Genomic DNA, 16,100 nt, shown 5'->3' on the forward strand with positions numbered 1-16,100 from the left:
TCATGGCACAGTAGAAAATGGCACTCAGGCTGATTACACATTTCTTGACTCCAGGAAAGCATTTGACACTGGCCTGCACTGTTATTTGGCGAAAAAAATATGAGCTTACTGAGTATCGGGCCAGATTTATCACTGGATTCAAGACTTGCTTGCAGATAGAACTCAATGAGTCACTCCTAAAGAAGGTAATTTCAGCAGCATCCCCAAGGAAGTACGATAGACTGTTACTGTTTACAAAGTACATAAATAAACTAGCAGAAAGCATCAGAAACACTTTAACATGGTTTGCAGATGATGCAGTTGACTAGAGTTGGGTTGGGTTGTTTGAGGGAAGAGACCAAACAGCAAGGTCATCGGTCTCATCAGATTAGGGAAGGACGAGGAAGGGATGGCAGGACACAGGATTGAACCGTTGTCATCCCAAATGAGAGTCCAGTGTGCTAACCACTGCACCACCTCACTCGTTAGTTGTCTAGAAGAAATTGCAATGACAGAAGACAGTACCGATTAGCAGCATGACCTACAGAGGATTGATGAACAATGCAGGCTGAACGTAAATGAATGTAACATATTCTGCATACATGGAAAAAACGAAATCCACAACAGTGCAACTACACTAATGATGAAAGATTGCTGAAAACAGTATCTACCATATAACATCTATGAGTAAGTATCCAATGTGACCTTAAGTGGCATGACCACATAAAACTAATATTAGGAAAAGCATATGCCAGACTGAGATTCACAGGAAGAAACTAAAGGGAATGTAGCTCTCCGACTAAAGAAGTGGCTTAGAAGGTGCTTGCTCAATCCTTTACTGATTACTGTTAATCAATTTAAGATCCTTGCCAGGTAGGACTGATACGAGAGAGAGAGAGAGAGTGTGAGAGAGAGAGAGAGAGAGGTTTCTACGAACAGCAATATGTTTTGTCACAGGATTGCTTAGCCAGTGCAAGAGCATACATTGGTGTTCAAAAAACTCCAGTGGCAGACATTATAAGACAGGCACTGTGCATCAGGGATAGGTTTGCTCCTGAAGCTTCAAAAGGGCATTTTCAGGAATATTCGGTCAACATTTTACTTCCTCCCACATGCAACTTGCAAAATGACCATGATAAGAAAATTCGAGTTAATACAGACATTTACTGACAATCATTCTTTCCATGAGCCATTAGCGAGCGGAACAGGGAAGGGGGATCAGTTCGTGGTACCAGAAGTACCTTCCGCCACACACCGTGCTTGCTGAGTATGATGTAGATGTAATAATCAAGATAATATATAAAAATGTATTTACCGCAAAAGTTAGCTGACAAATCTACCTCCCCCCCCCCCCCCCCCCGGACCAAAAAGCTAAATCAACCATTACTGAAAACCACTGGAAACACTCCCACATACTCTCATCCTTCGCTTGAGAAGCAAGGTCTTTGCTGAATTTCATAAATTCCATGCACTGCTGACACTTCAAATATTCTGCCAAGAGGTCATATAACTGTAGAAATGTAACTGCAGTTGCCATATCGTTGCCCATAGCAGCAATCAATAAATGAGTAGGAAATTTCATTGCAAGATCCATACACAGTACATAATGAAACACACAAAAAAAAAATCTTTCAAACCATTAACAACATAATGAAATAACAATTTCAAAACCAAAACAAACACAAGAGAAAAATAGCTAATGACATTAAAACAACTCACTGCTAAAGCAACAAAAACAAACTCCTAAAACATTGATTAATGTACAGCACTAAGTCCAATGCCACACTACCATCACTCACAAACGATTTAGAAACATAAACATCATACACTAGAGTGTGACACCACTTACTCCAACACACCTCCTACAAAAACAATTCATCTCAAACATGTTTCACCTCAATGACATCACACAACACTACACAGTTATGTCACAGGGTAAAGCACACAGGTGGAATTGGACCCTTCAGTTGATATGTTATCTTGTAAAAACTTCTGCACTTGCTTACATGATAAAATGAGCTACAAATATGAATCCTTAACATATGGATCACACTACTACTCATCTTAATTTCCTCATTCAAAATGAGAAACAAACAAAGTGGCATACCCTCAACTGCCAAGTACCACACAAGAAGTGTGATTTATGGTTTTAAAACTATCTCACAAAACTGTGCACTCATTTCCACATATATTCTCTGTTTTCCATCAACTGAACTGAACCTACATATTAGGTGTGTTATGAATACATTCCATATCTAATTTATCACACAGGCATACAACTGTTTGTGAATACACTTTCTGCTGCATATTGCTCTTCTCCAGCTATCATTTTTCCTGAGATTACAACTTTTCCTGTTGTCTTCTGATAACTACATTTCATTCTGTGCTGATAAAGACATGTTTCTCTCTTTGTCATTCTCCCTTTTTTTATCGTATGCCTTCTTCTTCTCTTCAGTTTTAATTAATCTACAGATGTTGTCCTTTCCCAATCTAACAAGCTGCTTGCTACACATTATATAAATCATTCCTGCCATTACTCCATCTTACTCTCCATCTATAAATAAGCTCCATAAAGCACAAAACATTAGGTATTTTATACCAATATCAGCCACATTCTGCCCTGTTCGATTAACACGAGGGAGCAAGAAAAAAGGACTGGCTATATTCAATCACAATATCTATTATCCTATTTTCTTGGCCTCCATGTCAGATATGCAATTGGAGGCAGCAGCCTTCCTCACATACCTGTTCAGTAATTGACCCAACAGGGTTTGTCACTCTCATCTGGGCTATACCAATCTATTATTAATTTTTTTTATGTCTGTTCTGACTGCTATGTGACAAACACTGCAACTACTGCTGCAGTACATAGTTTGCACTATGGCATTGTGGTGTACTGGACTTTCTCAGAAATCTCAATCACATGTCTATTGTTTATCCTTCCACGGAACACTATTACATATTGACAAAACTACAGAAAAACAGCAGACAAGAAAACCACTTCCAATCTCTACTTTATTATTGTTGTGAGTTAATTGTCTTACCACAACACATAAGGCTTCACCTTCAAGGTTTCATTGACGGCATTCAGAGAGAAGAAGAAAAATATAACAACATTGGACAGGGAATAAAATGAAACTGGTGTAAGTGTACGTCACAATTCTTCTTTATGGTCCAAAGCCAATAACATGTGGCATAGCAAACGCAATGGATTTACTGCAAATACACTGCCTGCCAAAAAAAATAAAGCATCCAGAAAGGGAGGAGGAAATGAGATGAAACTTCCTCAGGCAAAGAGGATACATGATGTTATTTTGGTGATTACAAAATAGAGTCAAATTTAAAAAGAATTTGGCAATATTTTGCTACATCCCCTCTGACCTGGAAGCATACACTGATTCAGTTGGCAAGAGTGTCATAAGGCTGTAGTACCTTCCCCTGAGACAAACTGGCCCACAATTGTTGTAAGTGGTCCTTCGTATCCTGGATATTAGCACTGAGACCGAGTTGAAATCTGAGCTGGTCCCACACATTCTATTGGAGACAGATCTATGGATCTTGCAGACCAAGCATTGTAGTGCTGGAAAATGGCACCACGGTACTGTTGCACGAGAAGTAACACATGAGAAAGCAAGGTGCCCATGATGTACCACTGTCCCATTAGAGTTGCCTCAATCACTACCAGCCATGACCTGAAGCCATAACCAGTGGCTCCCCACACTGTGACACCAAAAGCAACACTATTGTGCCCCGCCAAAAAATTTGAAGAATGGGGCCTCACCCCAGTTCACCATCAACTTGGCCGTGATAAACATCAAGGATAGTGTCAAAACCATAGTTCCTCACTAAAATGTGTCACCATTCATCAGCAGTTCATGCTTCACAGTCAAAGTACCACTCCACATGCAGCTACTTGTGTTGTGGTGTTAATAGAAGCTTGAGCGTGGTACAGTAATCCCCTGGTTCAGTTGCTGTTAATCTCCAATCAATGATGTGGAATGACATAGAATGTTTCAGAGAGCCCATTACTTGTTCACGGAGAGCAGGCATAGAAGTGAGGGGTTTATGATGTGCTTGGTGCACAATGAGGTGATCCTCCCCCCTTGCTGTGGTCGGACATGGTCAACAGCAACCTTGATGAGGAGTACGCCTGCCCTCATATTCCCATACAGTCCAACAATGGGCCACAGTCACATCTGAATCCCCCAGAAATCTAGAGACAGCACATTTGACCGGCCAGCCAAATGGAAACCCATAATGAGCCACCTTCCGAAGTCTTTCAAGTCCTGATAATGCTGTCTCAGATGAGTATGTGACACCTCCATGTTCTTCCCAGTGATCACTCAATATCTGACCCTGTTCACATCCCCTTATATACCCTACCACACCTAGCAACAACAACAAAAAACAGAAACATCACTAATGCACTCTTATAGTCATTCTACCTGTCACATATATTTGCAACTCTTTAATCATTTACATACACTGTATGGACATTTGCAAAGATACACTAGAATTTGACCATGTCTTCTAAGTGATCACTCTTCTGTCAGGCCGTGTAAATCTAATATTTACACCTACATTTTGTATTGAGATTAAAAGACATTCAGAAAAAACAGTAATTAGCTGTGGTTACTTAAAAGGATGATGCATTATCTGTGATGGTTTGGTTACTACTGTCTATCCTACTGATCTTGGTGGCTTGGCAGCTTAAGTGTCATAACAGTAACGAAAAACTATAGGATTCAAATTTCAGCTGTTTATTCTCTTCTGATATACTTGTAACTGTTACCAAGATGTTCTGTCACTCATTTAACTTAAACCACTATAATTCATAGCACGAAAGCAAGAGAATTAGGCCTATATACTTGTGACAGCCACTGTCTGCAAAATTTATATCTATATTACTGTCTCTCCTAATCTGCAGTTCAACTGCTAAAAATATACTGATACACTAAATAATGATAATAATAATAAACAGCTTTCTGATCAAATCTGTTAGAAATAGGGCCAAATTTTTGTTTAAGTTCATTCCCTGAATAGTTCTCACAAAATAAAGAGCTGTTCCAGCACTTGCAGCAGCCATAACTATTAAGACAGGAGTAAGGAAAATAAAAAATAAAAAAATATGAATTACGGCAAAAATTTACGTACTTCATCAGTTTTGCAATCAGTTAGGTTTTTTCCACACCTACATGAATTGAAATCGAAAGCATTATATAAAAGGTTGCATCTTGAACCTTGGCAGTGTTGGTCTTCTGAGCACGCATTTCAGAATATACAAACATTATTATGAATTAACTGGATTTCACTCCATGTATTAGAGGAAATGTGCTGTCACATATCTGTATATTTTTAGTTTTCATTTGAATATCTGCAAAAACCTATGTATTGTTACATCACATTATGATTATGAATGTGTGATGGAATGACAATGGTGTCCATGATATGACTGAAAAGAACAACATGGTACACATAATGAATTGTCTACATCTACACGGTTACTCTGCAATTCACACTTAAGTGCCTGGCACTTACATATGCTATATTTCAGTCAACTGGTTTACACACTGATAGGGACTGGATGCAAACTCACATGCAGTGGGTAATGGTAACTGTTAGTTATGAATTAGTTAAGCAACTACATTTGTTATCCATTGATTTTACTTGTTATTACAAACTACACATGAAAAACAATTTATTATAAAAGTATACTGCTCTAATTCAAAAAGAAAAAAATTATTTTTAACCATACCCTTGATCTTCAAGGATTTCTTCCAGTTCCATGCATTTGATCTCGACTTTCCTCTTCCTTTCATGATCCAATATTTCTCTGTTTGGTTGCCTGTTACTTGTCGATTCTAATTTCTCCAGTTCTTCTTCAGTCTTGTACGTCACCTTATCCTTCGTTTTACGTACAAATGCCCAGTTTCTCTGAACATAGCCATTAGTTCCCGAGCCTCTGGCAGTCGGTAAACCAATTCCGTTATACATGGTGTATTAGAGTATCTGCCAACAAAGGAACTTATTTATTGACCACCAAGAAAAAAAAACACAGAATGTACTAAATGAAATTTTGTGGATTATAGATATGAGGATGGGGACATGCAATCACGCATAGCCGCTGAAAATGCAGCTATTCTGGTTATGTAGACTGAAAAGGGACATGATTAGTCAGTCACTGGAAAGAAAGAGAAAGAGAGAGAGAGAGAATACTGGAGGTGATAAATAATTCTCTTTGGCATTAGGTAACAGTGACATTTATTACAAAACATCAAAGAAGTTTTTGCAAGAGAGTTTACTGGAAAAAGCAGCTCTGATTGTGATCCCCCCATCAAACACGTTACCAATTATATTTGCCCATATGAAGTCCTATAAAAGGTCAACCGAATCAACTACAGAAAGGCTGAATTTCTGTATTACTCCCCTTAATTTTCCAGAGTTCAAATGGCCAAAAATTTGTAATTTGTTAAATTACTTCCTCACCTAAATTTCAGATTCGCATATGTGTGTTTCACTTAAATCATCCAGCTGAAACATTGAGATTGATCTTTTGCAGTACCAAAGACAAAATGTTTTCACAAAGCTTACCAAAATTAATAAAGGCTTCCATCTTCCAGAAACTAAGCTCTAAGCATACCCAACTGGACAGCAGCACAAATTAGCACTAGGTTTAGTGTTCCATCCTGCCTGGATGTGGCTTTTAGGTGGCTTCCTATATCCACCTAGGTCAGTGGTTCCCTAATTTTCTTAGACCATTACCCCTGAGTGCTATCGGACCTTAACTAGTAGGTAAGGTATCCCTCAAGGATCGATTCTACGACCTATTTTGTTTTTGTTCTATGTTAATGATTTACCGAACAATATAAATGATCCATCGATTTTATTTGCAGATGACACATCTGTATTAATTGAAAACTAGGAGCCAGAAAACATCCCTCTCTACATAATAAACACAATGAACAAACTAGAAACATGGTTCCAACTGAATGGATTAAGATTGAACATCCCCAAAACCCACATGGTTCAATTCAGAACAAAACAGTCAAAGCCCCAATAAATTAAAATAACTCATAAAAATCAGGATATAGAAGAAGAGGATTCTGTGAAGTTTTTAGGGTTAAACCCAGATAAAAATTTAAATTGGAATAAACATGTTGACTACCTGTTAAACAAATTATCTAGTTTTCCATTTGCTATGCAAATATTAGCTGATGCCATAGACATGAATACAAGGAAAACTGCATACCACAGCTACTTTCAATCAGTTGTAAGGTATGGTATTATTTTTTGGGGGAAATTCAAGCAATAGATTGCTCATACTAAAGTTACAGAAAAGAATAATAAGGAACATGTGTACTGCCCATCCAAGGGCATCATGTCGCCCACTATTTGAAAAACAACAGTTATTAACAGTTCCCTCCTTATACATCTATGATATTATCATCTTTCTACACAGCAATTTAGAGTTATCAGAGAAAAACTGTTTCAATTACACATATAACACAAGAAACAAAGACAATTTTATGCTTCCCACTCATTGCTTAAACCTATATGTGCACTCTCCTCAGTATATGGCAATGAAAATTCATAACAAGCTAAAAGGAAAGAATGTTCTGAGTATGAACCTAGAGACACTGAAAACAAAGCTATATAATATACTTGTCAAACACTGCTACTATACTGTTGAGGAGTTCATGAAGGATGAACTGAACATTTGAGCAGGATAAATTTACATATAGTATTGTGTGTAAATATAACTGTCCTTCAGAAAAGGGAGGAAAGAAAAATAAAAGTTTATATTAATGTTAAAATTCTTTGTACACATTAGGCCTAAGTTGTGTTATCCATTTTTTGACATGTCTCCTGTACACTAATCATATGATTAGAAACTGTATGTTACGAGACAAATAAAACACTATTCACAAACAAAACTAATAATAGCAGACAGTCATTTCTGAAAGTATTCGTATGGAGTGTAGCCATGTATGGAAGTGAAACATGGACGATAAATAGTTTGGACAAGAAGAGAATAGAAGCTTTCGAAATGTGGTGCTACAGAAGAATGCTGAAGATTAGATGGGTAGATCACATAACTAATGAGGAAGTATTGAATAGGATTGGGGAGAAGAGAAGTTTGTGGCACAACTTGACCAGAAGAAGGGATCGGTTGGTAGGACATGTTCTGAGGCATCAAGGGATCACCAATTTAGTATTGGAGGGCAGCGTGGAGGGTAAAAATCGTAGAGGGAGACCAAGAGATGAATACACTAAGCAGATTCAGAAGGATGTAGGTTGCAGTAGGTACTGGGAGATGAAAAAGCTTGCACAGGATAGAGTGGCATGGAGAGCTGCATCAAACCAGTCTCAGGACTGAAGACCACAACAACAACAACAGTGCGAAATAGCTTTTCAGAGACAGTAACATACACACTATTACGTGGGTAAGTTCACAAGTCTTGTTTCTTATATGTGGGCCTAAACTGAAGTATGTACAAATGTAGTATTATGCTATTATATTCATGATCTTTCTGCTTGTAGCAGGCAATCTCAATAAAAGATCCACTCAAAGCTGTTGTTTTTTCATATGTAGATGTGCATCAGGATCCTTTATGTGGTACAGCACGTTATTAGTCCACAATTCTATCACACAAATACAATGATTAGTGTTTTCACATTCAGGTGAATACAGAGCAACGCATTCTCGTCACAGAAAAGTGAAAGCTAGTAACTAAAAAGTATTATTTAATTTAAAAATTTGGTGTAATTCTGCAGGGACGGCAGATATGAAACACTGGACTTTTCTTCTGCACTCAGTTTTCATAGTAATCGACACACAACGAAGGTCTGTTAAAGGCGTCACAAACACGGTTGGTGTGGTAAGGTATCATTAATAGCTAGTACATTATTGAGTATTAATGGATATCTCGAAAAAATCGAAACATTTGTCTCGGAATCCAGCGTAAAAATGCTCTCAATGTAGATGAAATTACGCTTTCTTTAAATACTCCGCGAGTTTTGACGTACGTCACCCACTGTAGCCGAAGCCGTTGTAACTACACATATAGAGACTGCAAGTAAGTTATTTACCAGTCTTCAGTTCATATTTTCCTTCAGTTGTTTCCTCATTCTGCTTTGACACGGTAATACACAATCACAGTACCTAACATCTGTAGAGATACATCCGTAGTACAATGCAGCTGACTTCTCAGACACACACATACACAGTTACTTATACCTAATATTTCAATTTGGAGTGCATTTCTGGAAGAAACAACATAGTAAGCTCTCACCTGTGTTTTTAGCAAGTTCGAATCTTTCAAAAATATTACGATCCCAAACACACACAACTTCTCACACACGGCGTAAACAACAACTACACCTTCCCACAACAACACAGAGCCATCTTAATACGTAAAACCAATATGTAGTTTACAACACTCTCGGTAACAGCGTTGCAATCGCAGTCACGGAAAAACAGAGATACATGATTAACACATGAACATACTAAATCAACTATTTCCGCGTGATCTACAGTAATGTCTACTGTTTCTCAAATATAATGCACATCGATCACGTCTGTAACTTATGGCTAGAAAATCTGAACCTCTATGAATGCAAAACAGTTACTCAGATAGTATTTTGAGGGTGGTATGAAATTTCTACATGTCTGTCTTCTGATTATAACATTTATAATTACTGAAAATAGTTAAAAGTGACAAATTTAGATAATTTTAACGTAGTTTAAGCCCGACTAGTATATGTTATAGCTTCATACAATGTAACTTGTGGATGTTCACATAGATGGGTGATAAGCTTAATTTGATCTAGCCTTCAGAAAACGAAACGGATGTCATAATTACAGAGGATACCCGCAAATTATTATTGATAGCATATATTTCGTCATGTTAAACGTCAACCTGTGAAGTGTATCTCAGTCTGCAAAGTGCAGCCAAGTGATGTGGCTACAATATTTCAGTGATTACTGTGTTTCTCTAGTGTCAAGCACACTGGATACTATTGTGAAGCTGGTATCTGTACAGATAACATTGGTGATCTTGCAGCTCTCGAAGAATCAAGTTATACTGAAATCTAGACCATTCGCTGCTTCAGGCGTGCCAGAGACAGTCATTATCTGTGCCCTTGGTGGCTCAGGCGCCGGCAAGGTAGCTCAGCGTGTTCAGTCAGAGGGTCAGCTGCCCTCTGTAATAAAATAACTGAGTGAATGGATCAAATAAAGAACTTCAGCGGGCGTCCGCCACGAACAATTGCAACGATCTATAACGAACAAAATCAGATACAAAAAAAAAGAAGAGAAAAGAGAAAGAAAAAATACAGTAGGACAGAGCATCTCCCATGTAAGCAGGAGGTCCCAGGTGCGAGTCCTGATCGGGACACACATTTTTCAACTGTCCCTTTGATATTTATCAACACCTGTAAGCAGCGAAATGTCTAGACTTCATTACAACGGGATACTACTGAAATTCGCTGTAACACTGACCCAGACATATTCATAAATTTAGCTGTTTATGAAAGCTGAAAGGCCACTTCACACTAACCACCATGTGAAATCCTTCCACAATGCTTTTCAGGTGACGTCATTTACACCAGTTGTCAATGGTCCATCATGTCACTTCACATCAAGGTATCTGGCGAAAAAAGTATAGACAGCATAATCGTCTGTTAACATCGGAAATTAATCTATTTTCAAGTCCGCATTGATAGTGGTCGATTTTATGCTTTTTTGTCTCCTTAATTTTAATTTTATTATCACACTTTGTTTTCGTGGTAAACTGCAAATTTCCCAAGAACATTTGGTCTTCGATACATCAGCACAAATATATGTTAGACATCCAAATAACTATAGCTGCGCATTTGAGATACTGAGGCCAATTGCACGAAAAATGAAAGCCCTTGTATAGGAACAAATTACATATATTAACTAATAGAAGCAGAAAAGATACTCGATAATATTTGAGACTAGTTAGTGATAGACAAAATATTGACAAGACTATCTATAACTGCCAATAAATCACTATCCTAAAATAACATTCATGGAATGTCACTCTGCACACAGAGAACAAACCAAAATGCGCTAGACAAGAGTTTGACAATACTACAGGTACCTATAATTTCCAATTAACCGTGTTACTAAAATAGCATTCAAGAAACGTGGCTCTGCACAAGAGAACAAACCAAAACGCAGTGCCTCTGGCGTGACAGTTCATGTAATCACAGCAGCCGACAATAATTGACGATCTTTGTCACCACATCAGCCTTTTCAGGGAAAGTGGAGCATCGGCCAAAAATTTTGCATGGAAGTGCACTCGACGCCTGGAGCGTGTTCCACATTCAGGTACCGCGTCTGATTTGGGAAGATACGATTATGCTTCAAGATGAGGTTCAAGCTTGTTCTGCATTACATATATTGTTGGTACTTTTGTGAACACATAAGCTGGTTTGACCCTGTCATTCAAGACTGTGATAGTTTTGCCATTCACTAGAATGTCCAGATTTCATGCTCCTCTTTCAATGACACCATGCAAGCCTGTGTAAGGCAGTTGTAGCACTGGTTTGATACCACCTGTGCATAGAATGTCTTGTGTGCATGTTTGTAAATCACACTGCACATAGATTGGTCTCTTTCAAGTGACAAACGAAGTCTGTTCGGTCGTGATCAGGAAGCTACACAGAACTTGGGACGTGGAATCGTCAGGGATTCACAGTACTGCACTGTACATGAGCCCTGCTAATGAAGAATTCAAGTTCAGCTTATATCCTTTGCGAAGACCAGTCAAGACGATGTAAAAGACTATTGTCCCACTAGTGTCATGACACATGAGGGCAGCTTTCAACGAGCAGTGCCAACATTCAAACATACTGTTGACCACTGAGTGGTAGCTTCTTGTCCTACAACGAATAGTGCCACAGAATTTCGTAAATCAAGTAGATAGCTCTGGTTCAAATTGTCAGCTGCAGTCTGTTGTGATAGATAGCAGACAATCGAAGTGCAAAATCCAAACATAAAACTGAAGTCTAGGGTTTCTGCCAAACTGGTATTCCTTCTGGCCACTATAGATTGCACTTAACAAATAGCACTGACTATTTGATGGAGATAGCGGACTACAGTATCCATGTGTACAAATACAAATCGTGTTACCATATCTGAAATAGTTACTAGTGTATATGAAAGGATATCTAGCCATGCTGACAATAAACGTGTACACAAGCGACAATCCTTTAGCATCCACGACCATACGAAACGTTTTGAAACCAGGCGAGTTGATGATCTAACACCAGGGTGACAAAGGTTGTGCAGTCAGTCAAATGCACATATGCCGAATGGGGCTGGCAGAAAAGAATGAGGACTTCCACTAAAAATATCACAGTGTAGCTTCACGTTTGTGCCAGGTACGTCGATCACTTTTATCTGTAGACTGAACAACACATCTTTCAGCACCTTCTGGAATTCCTGGTTGTAGCCCTGTGCCTTTGTAAGTTGTGCAAAATCAATAGCATTTACTGAGATACTAACCTGAGACAGACTGTCAGCTATGACATTGTCAGTAACTGGATTCTGATAGATGTCAGTTCTGAATTGTGCAATGAACTCTAATTGACTATGCTGACATGGTGAGCATTTCAAACTGGGAGTGTGGGAGTAAGTGCATGATTAATTCACAAATGGCAAGAAGACCATGACAGTGTGTACTCTACTTATGCTGTGAATGAGAGTGCTTGTATGAAAAAAAGGCGAAGATACGATAAATTAGCTGTGACTAGCATCTACCACCCAAGCTAGAGGTGTGAGCAATGCCCTTAGTTTTAGGTCGGGAGAGTGCTGCTGTCAATGATCCTTGCAACTCGGCCAACAAGGACAGATGACAATAGTAAAAATTTGGCTTCATAGGAAATGATATAGTTCCTTGCTGTATATGGCTATGAAATCTTCGTTATGGGAAATAGTTTCTCAGAAGCGGTATGACCCTGCTGACGAAATCAAATGGCCCAAAAAGATAATCTGTGGTTCGTCGAATACACACCTGCTGCTATTCAATATCACACAATCTTGCTCTGACGTTGAAAGATTGCCACCAAATGTTGCTGGGGTACTGTTCTTCAGTATCTGAAAAGACAAGGATGCCATCTAGGTTGGCAAAACAAAAACGACAGTCTTTGCAGCAGAGGCTCAACAAACCTTTGCTAAGTCTGTGCAGTATTGTTTGAAACAAATGTCTTGAAGATACACTCAAATAATTCCAGATGGTGTAATTAGTGCTGTTTTCGGAACATTCTCCTCTGCCACGGGAATTTGCGTAAAGGCCTTTGTGAAGTCTAGCACACTAAACATGGTCGCACCATGCAGAGCACGTTTGTAATCTCTTAACAGGTGTACTGGATGACTATCTGGCTTGTTCTTGCATTGCAAGTGCACCATAATCACCACCCATGTGAGAAGCACCACCCTTCTTGGATACTAGGTGGAGAGGCGATGACCATAGGCAGCTAGAAGAGCAAATAATACCTGCTTTGAGCATAGAGTCGCATTTTGCCTTTGCGATAACCAAATGGTCAGGTGTTAATCGCCTGTGCTTGCATGAAACTGGTGAGCCGTCGGCCGTTTTTAAGTAATAGAAGGTACTGTGACATACCTATCTTGGAGTGCCTGGAGTTTGTGTTGTAGCTGGAAACAGTTCAAGTATCTAAGCATATTTACAATCTGCCTTTGGAAGAGGTTGGTATTGTGCACCACTGCACTACGCCAGAATCCTGCATTTGTAAGGCTTGTAATGCTGTTGATGAGTCTTGCATCCACCACATCTGGTAGCAGGCGATAATCCACCAGGAAGTTTGCTCTGACTATGGGTTCCGTGACAATGACGTTCAAATTCCAGTGGAAGCCAAGTCCAACCCAAGTCCAACTCAATACGATGATTGTCATAAGTCACTATAAATGAATTGTTTTCCTCGGAGAGGCAGAACAACATTGGTGGATGTCAGTTGTGCAGTAAGGTAAGTGGGTAAATACATAAGTCTGAACCAGTGTCCAAAAGAAATTTTTATACTATTTTCGTTTCACTGACAAATAGATGCTGAAACTGTGATTAGCAATCAGATGTCCCTACATGCAGGTGCCACTGGCATTTGGGTAAGCACGAGGTAATGTGCACTTGTGTGTCTTCTCTCAGAACTTCCTGTGATACCAGCAAACAGAAGGTGGCTGCTTTCCGCCACTTTGGGCCAAGGATTTCATGCAGGAATGGCTATGTTGTCTCTTGCATTAGCATCCCTCATCATTGTTGCAGTTGTGATGGGACAACAGGTCACTGAGATCTTTAGTCAGACCTTATGTGCGAGGCAATCACAATCTGTCCAAGTCACCTTTAATGACAAAGCACTGTTGCATGGCACTGCCACTTCATTGTTTGAAGTTGACATTAATGCATCTTGTATCCTATTGACCAGATCCAAGACAGCGTCTAATGGCACTCCGTCTGATGTGCTACTATAGCTTTCCCCTGGGCTACTTCACAATGTACATAGTAAGGTATCAGGTACAGTGCCCACGTCGACTTTACTGTGTTAATGTCTGAAAATTGTGACGCTTCCTGTCACTGAAATTTTTTCCACTAGGACTCATCACAAGCGCTCATCTTGATAGGCAGAAAACCTGTTAATTAATTTGGGCTTGTATTTGTCATAGGAGCAACGCTCAGGAGTGTAGTTACTATATCTTTGACTTCTGCTGCTTATGATGATCAAGCTAGCTGACCATTAAGGTAAATTTGGTCAAATACTTAATTATTCTCGGGAAATGTAACTGAGTGGGCTATAACATAGAATCATGAGGTAATGTCACAGTGTGTTGTGAAATTGAGGTACTTCAGCGTCCAATGTGTCTTGCATTTCATGAAAATTTTTCATTCACTTTTAAAAGTTAGTCTTGCTTCTTCTGGTGACACAGACTGAATATAAAGGTTGAGATCATGTCGGGGTCATCAGTGTGGTGCAACTAGGTGTCAGACATCCAAACATCTATAGTTGTACATTATAGGTACTTAGCCAATATGACGAAATATGAACTCCAGTGTACCAAGAATTGATAACATTTACTAACTAATAAACACAATAAGATACTTGTTAATACATGGGACTTTTTAGTGCTAGAAAGGAATTTGACAAGACTATATATAATTGCCAAGAAATCATCATCCTAAAATAACATTCATGGAACATTGCACTGCACGCGTAAAACAAACCAAAATCCAGCCCTCAGGTGGCTGGAGTGTGAAACACGGCAGCCAATGGTAACTGACCATCTTGGACACTACAGACATTTTTTTCCATTGAGTGTTCTTCCACAAGTGAGGTGTGAAAGCAAAAAATCATTTAGGTTTTGCAATAACAGAACAAAGGTGCCCCCTACACCATATATAAATTTTAACATAAGTTAATAAAGCAACTTTCATTCTATAACGTTTTAAGTGAAAAAGTCAGCTATACTTAAATAAGAAGAAATATAAAATGTATAAGGTAAACAAGCTCTTTTTATACCATTATAAATATTGTTTGATGTGTTCAAATGTATATATTTTCGCCAGCAAATAAATGTCGGTGTTCTGAAATGTTTTTTCGCTTCTCAGCATTTTACCACACAGGACAGATCGAGAACATACATTATTAATTTGTCTTTGGTCACTAATAAACTTTATTATTGTTAGTTCCTCGGTTCCAACTGTATACTGTTTGTATCAGAAATGGTAACTCATAATATGTGAATTGCCCTGAAGGATATTATGTTCTGAATGATAAGGCTCTGTAGGATTACTTATAGTTGACTGGATTAAAATATCCCATTATTTTGATTGATCGACAATTCTGTGATTTAGTGTATGCAAAGTCATTTTCATACACTTATGTCGCCCATGTTGGACTGCAGTTAGGAAACTGCATCTATTTTTGACATAAAAGATAAATTAAAACAGTTTCTGTTTCAGTCACTTTTATTCATTCCAGGACCAATTTTGAGGCCTACGCTCTCATCTTTAGATGGATCAGTAGATTTTACAGTTTGGTTTTCTGGCTGTGGCCAATTGTCTATTTTGAACTTCCTTTCAAAG

General features: G+C 38.6%; 1 protein-coding gene across 1 annotated transcript in view; it reads right to left on the minus strand.

The window, feature by feature from the left end:
• Window positions 1–9,517, minus strand: part of LOC124796279 (serine/arginine repetitive matrix protein 2) — a 287,456-nt gene extending 277,939 nt beyond the window's left edge. The window contains exons 1-2 of the mRNA XM_047260400.1: window positions 9,273–9,517; window positions 5,735–5,988 (exon numbers count right to left, since the gene is read on the minus strand). Of these exons, the coding sequence (XP_047116356.1) occupies window positions 5,735–5,973 (239 nt within the window). The 5' untranslated portion in view covers window positions 5,974–5,988; window positions 9,273–9,517. The remainder of the gene's footprint in view (window positions 1–5,734; window positions 5,989–9,272) is intronic.
• Between the last annotated feature and the right edge of the window lie 6,583 nt (window positions 9,518–16,100).

This window comes from Schistocerca piceifrons, chromosome 1, assembly GCF_021461385.2.
Source record: "Schistocerca piceifrons isolate TAMUIC-IGC-003096 chromosome 1, iqSchPice1.1, whole genome shotgun sequence".
NCBI classification, from domain to species: domain Eukaryota; kingdom Metazoa; phylum Arthropoda; class Insecta; order Orthoptera; family Acrididae; genus Schistocerca; species Schistocerca piceifrons.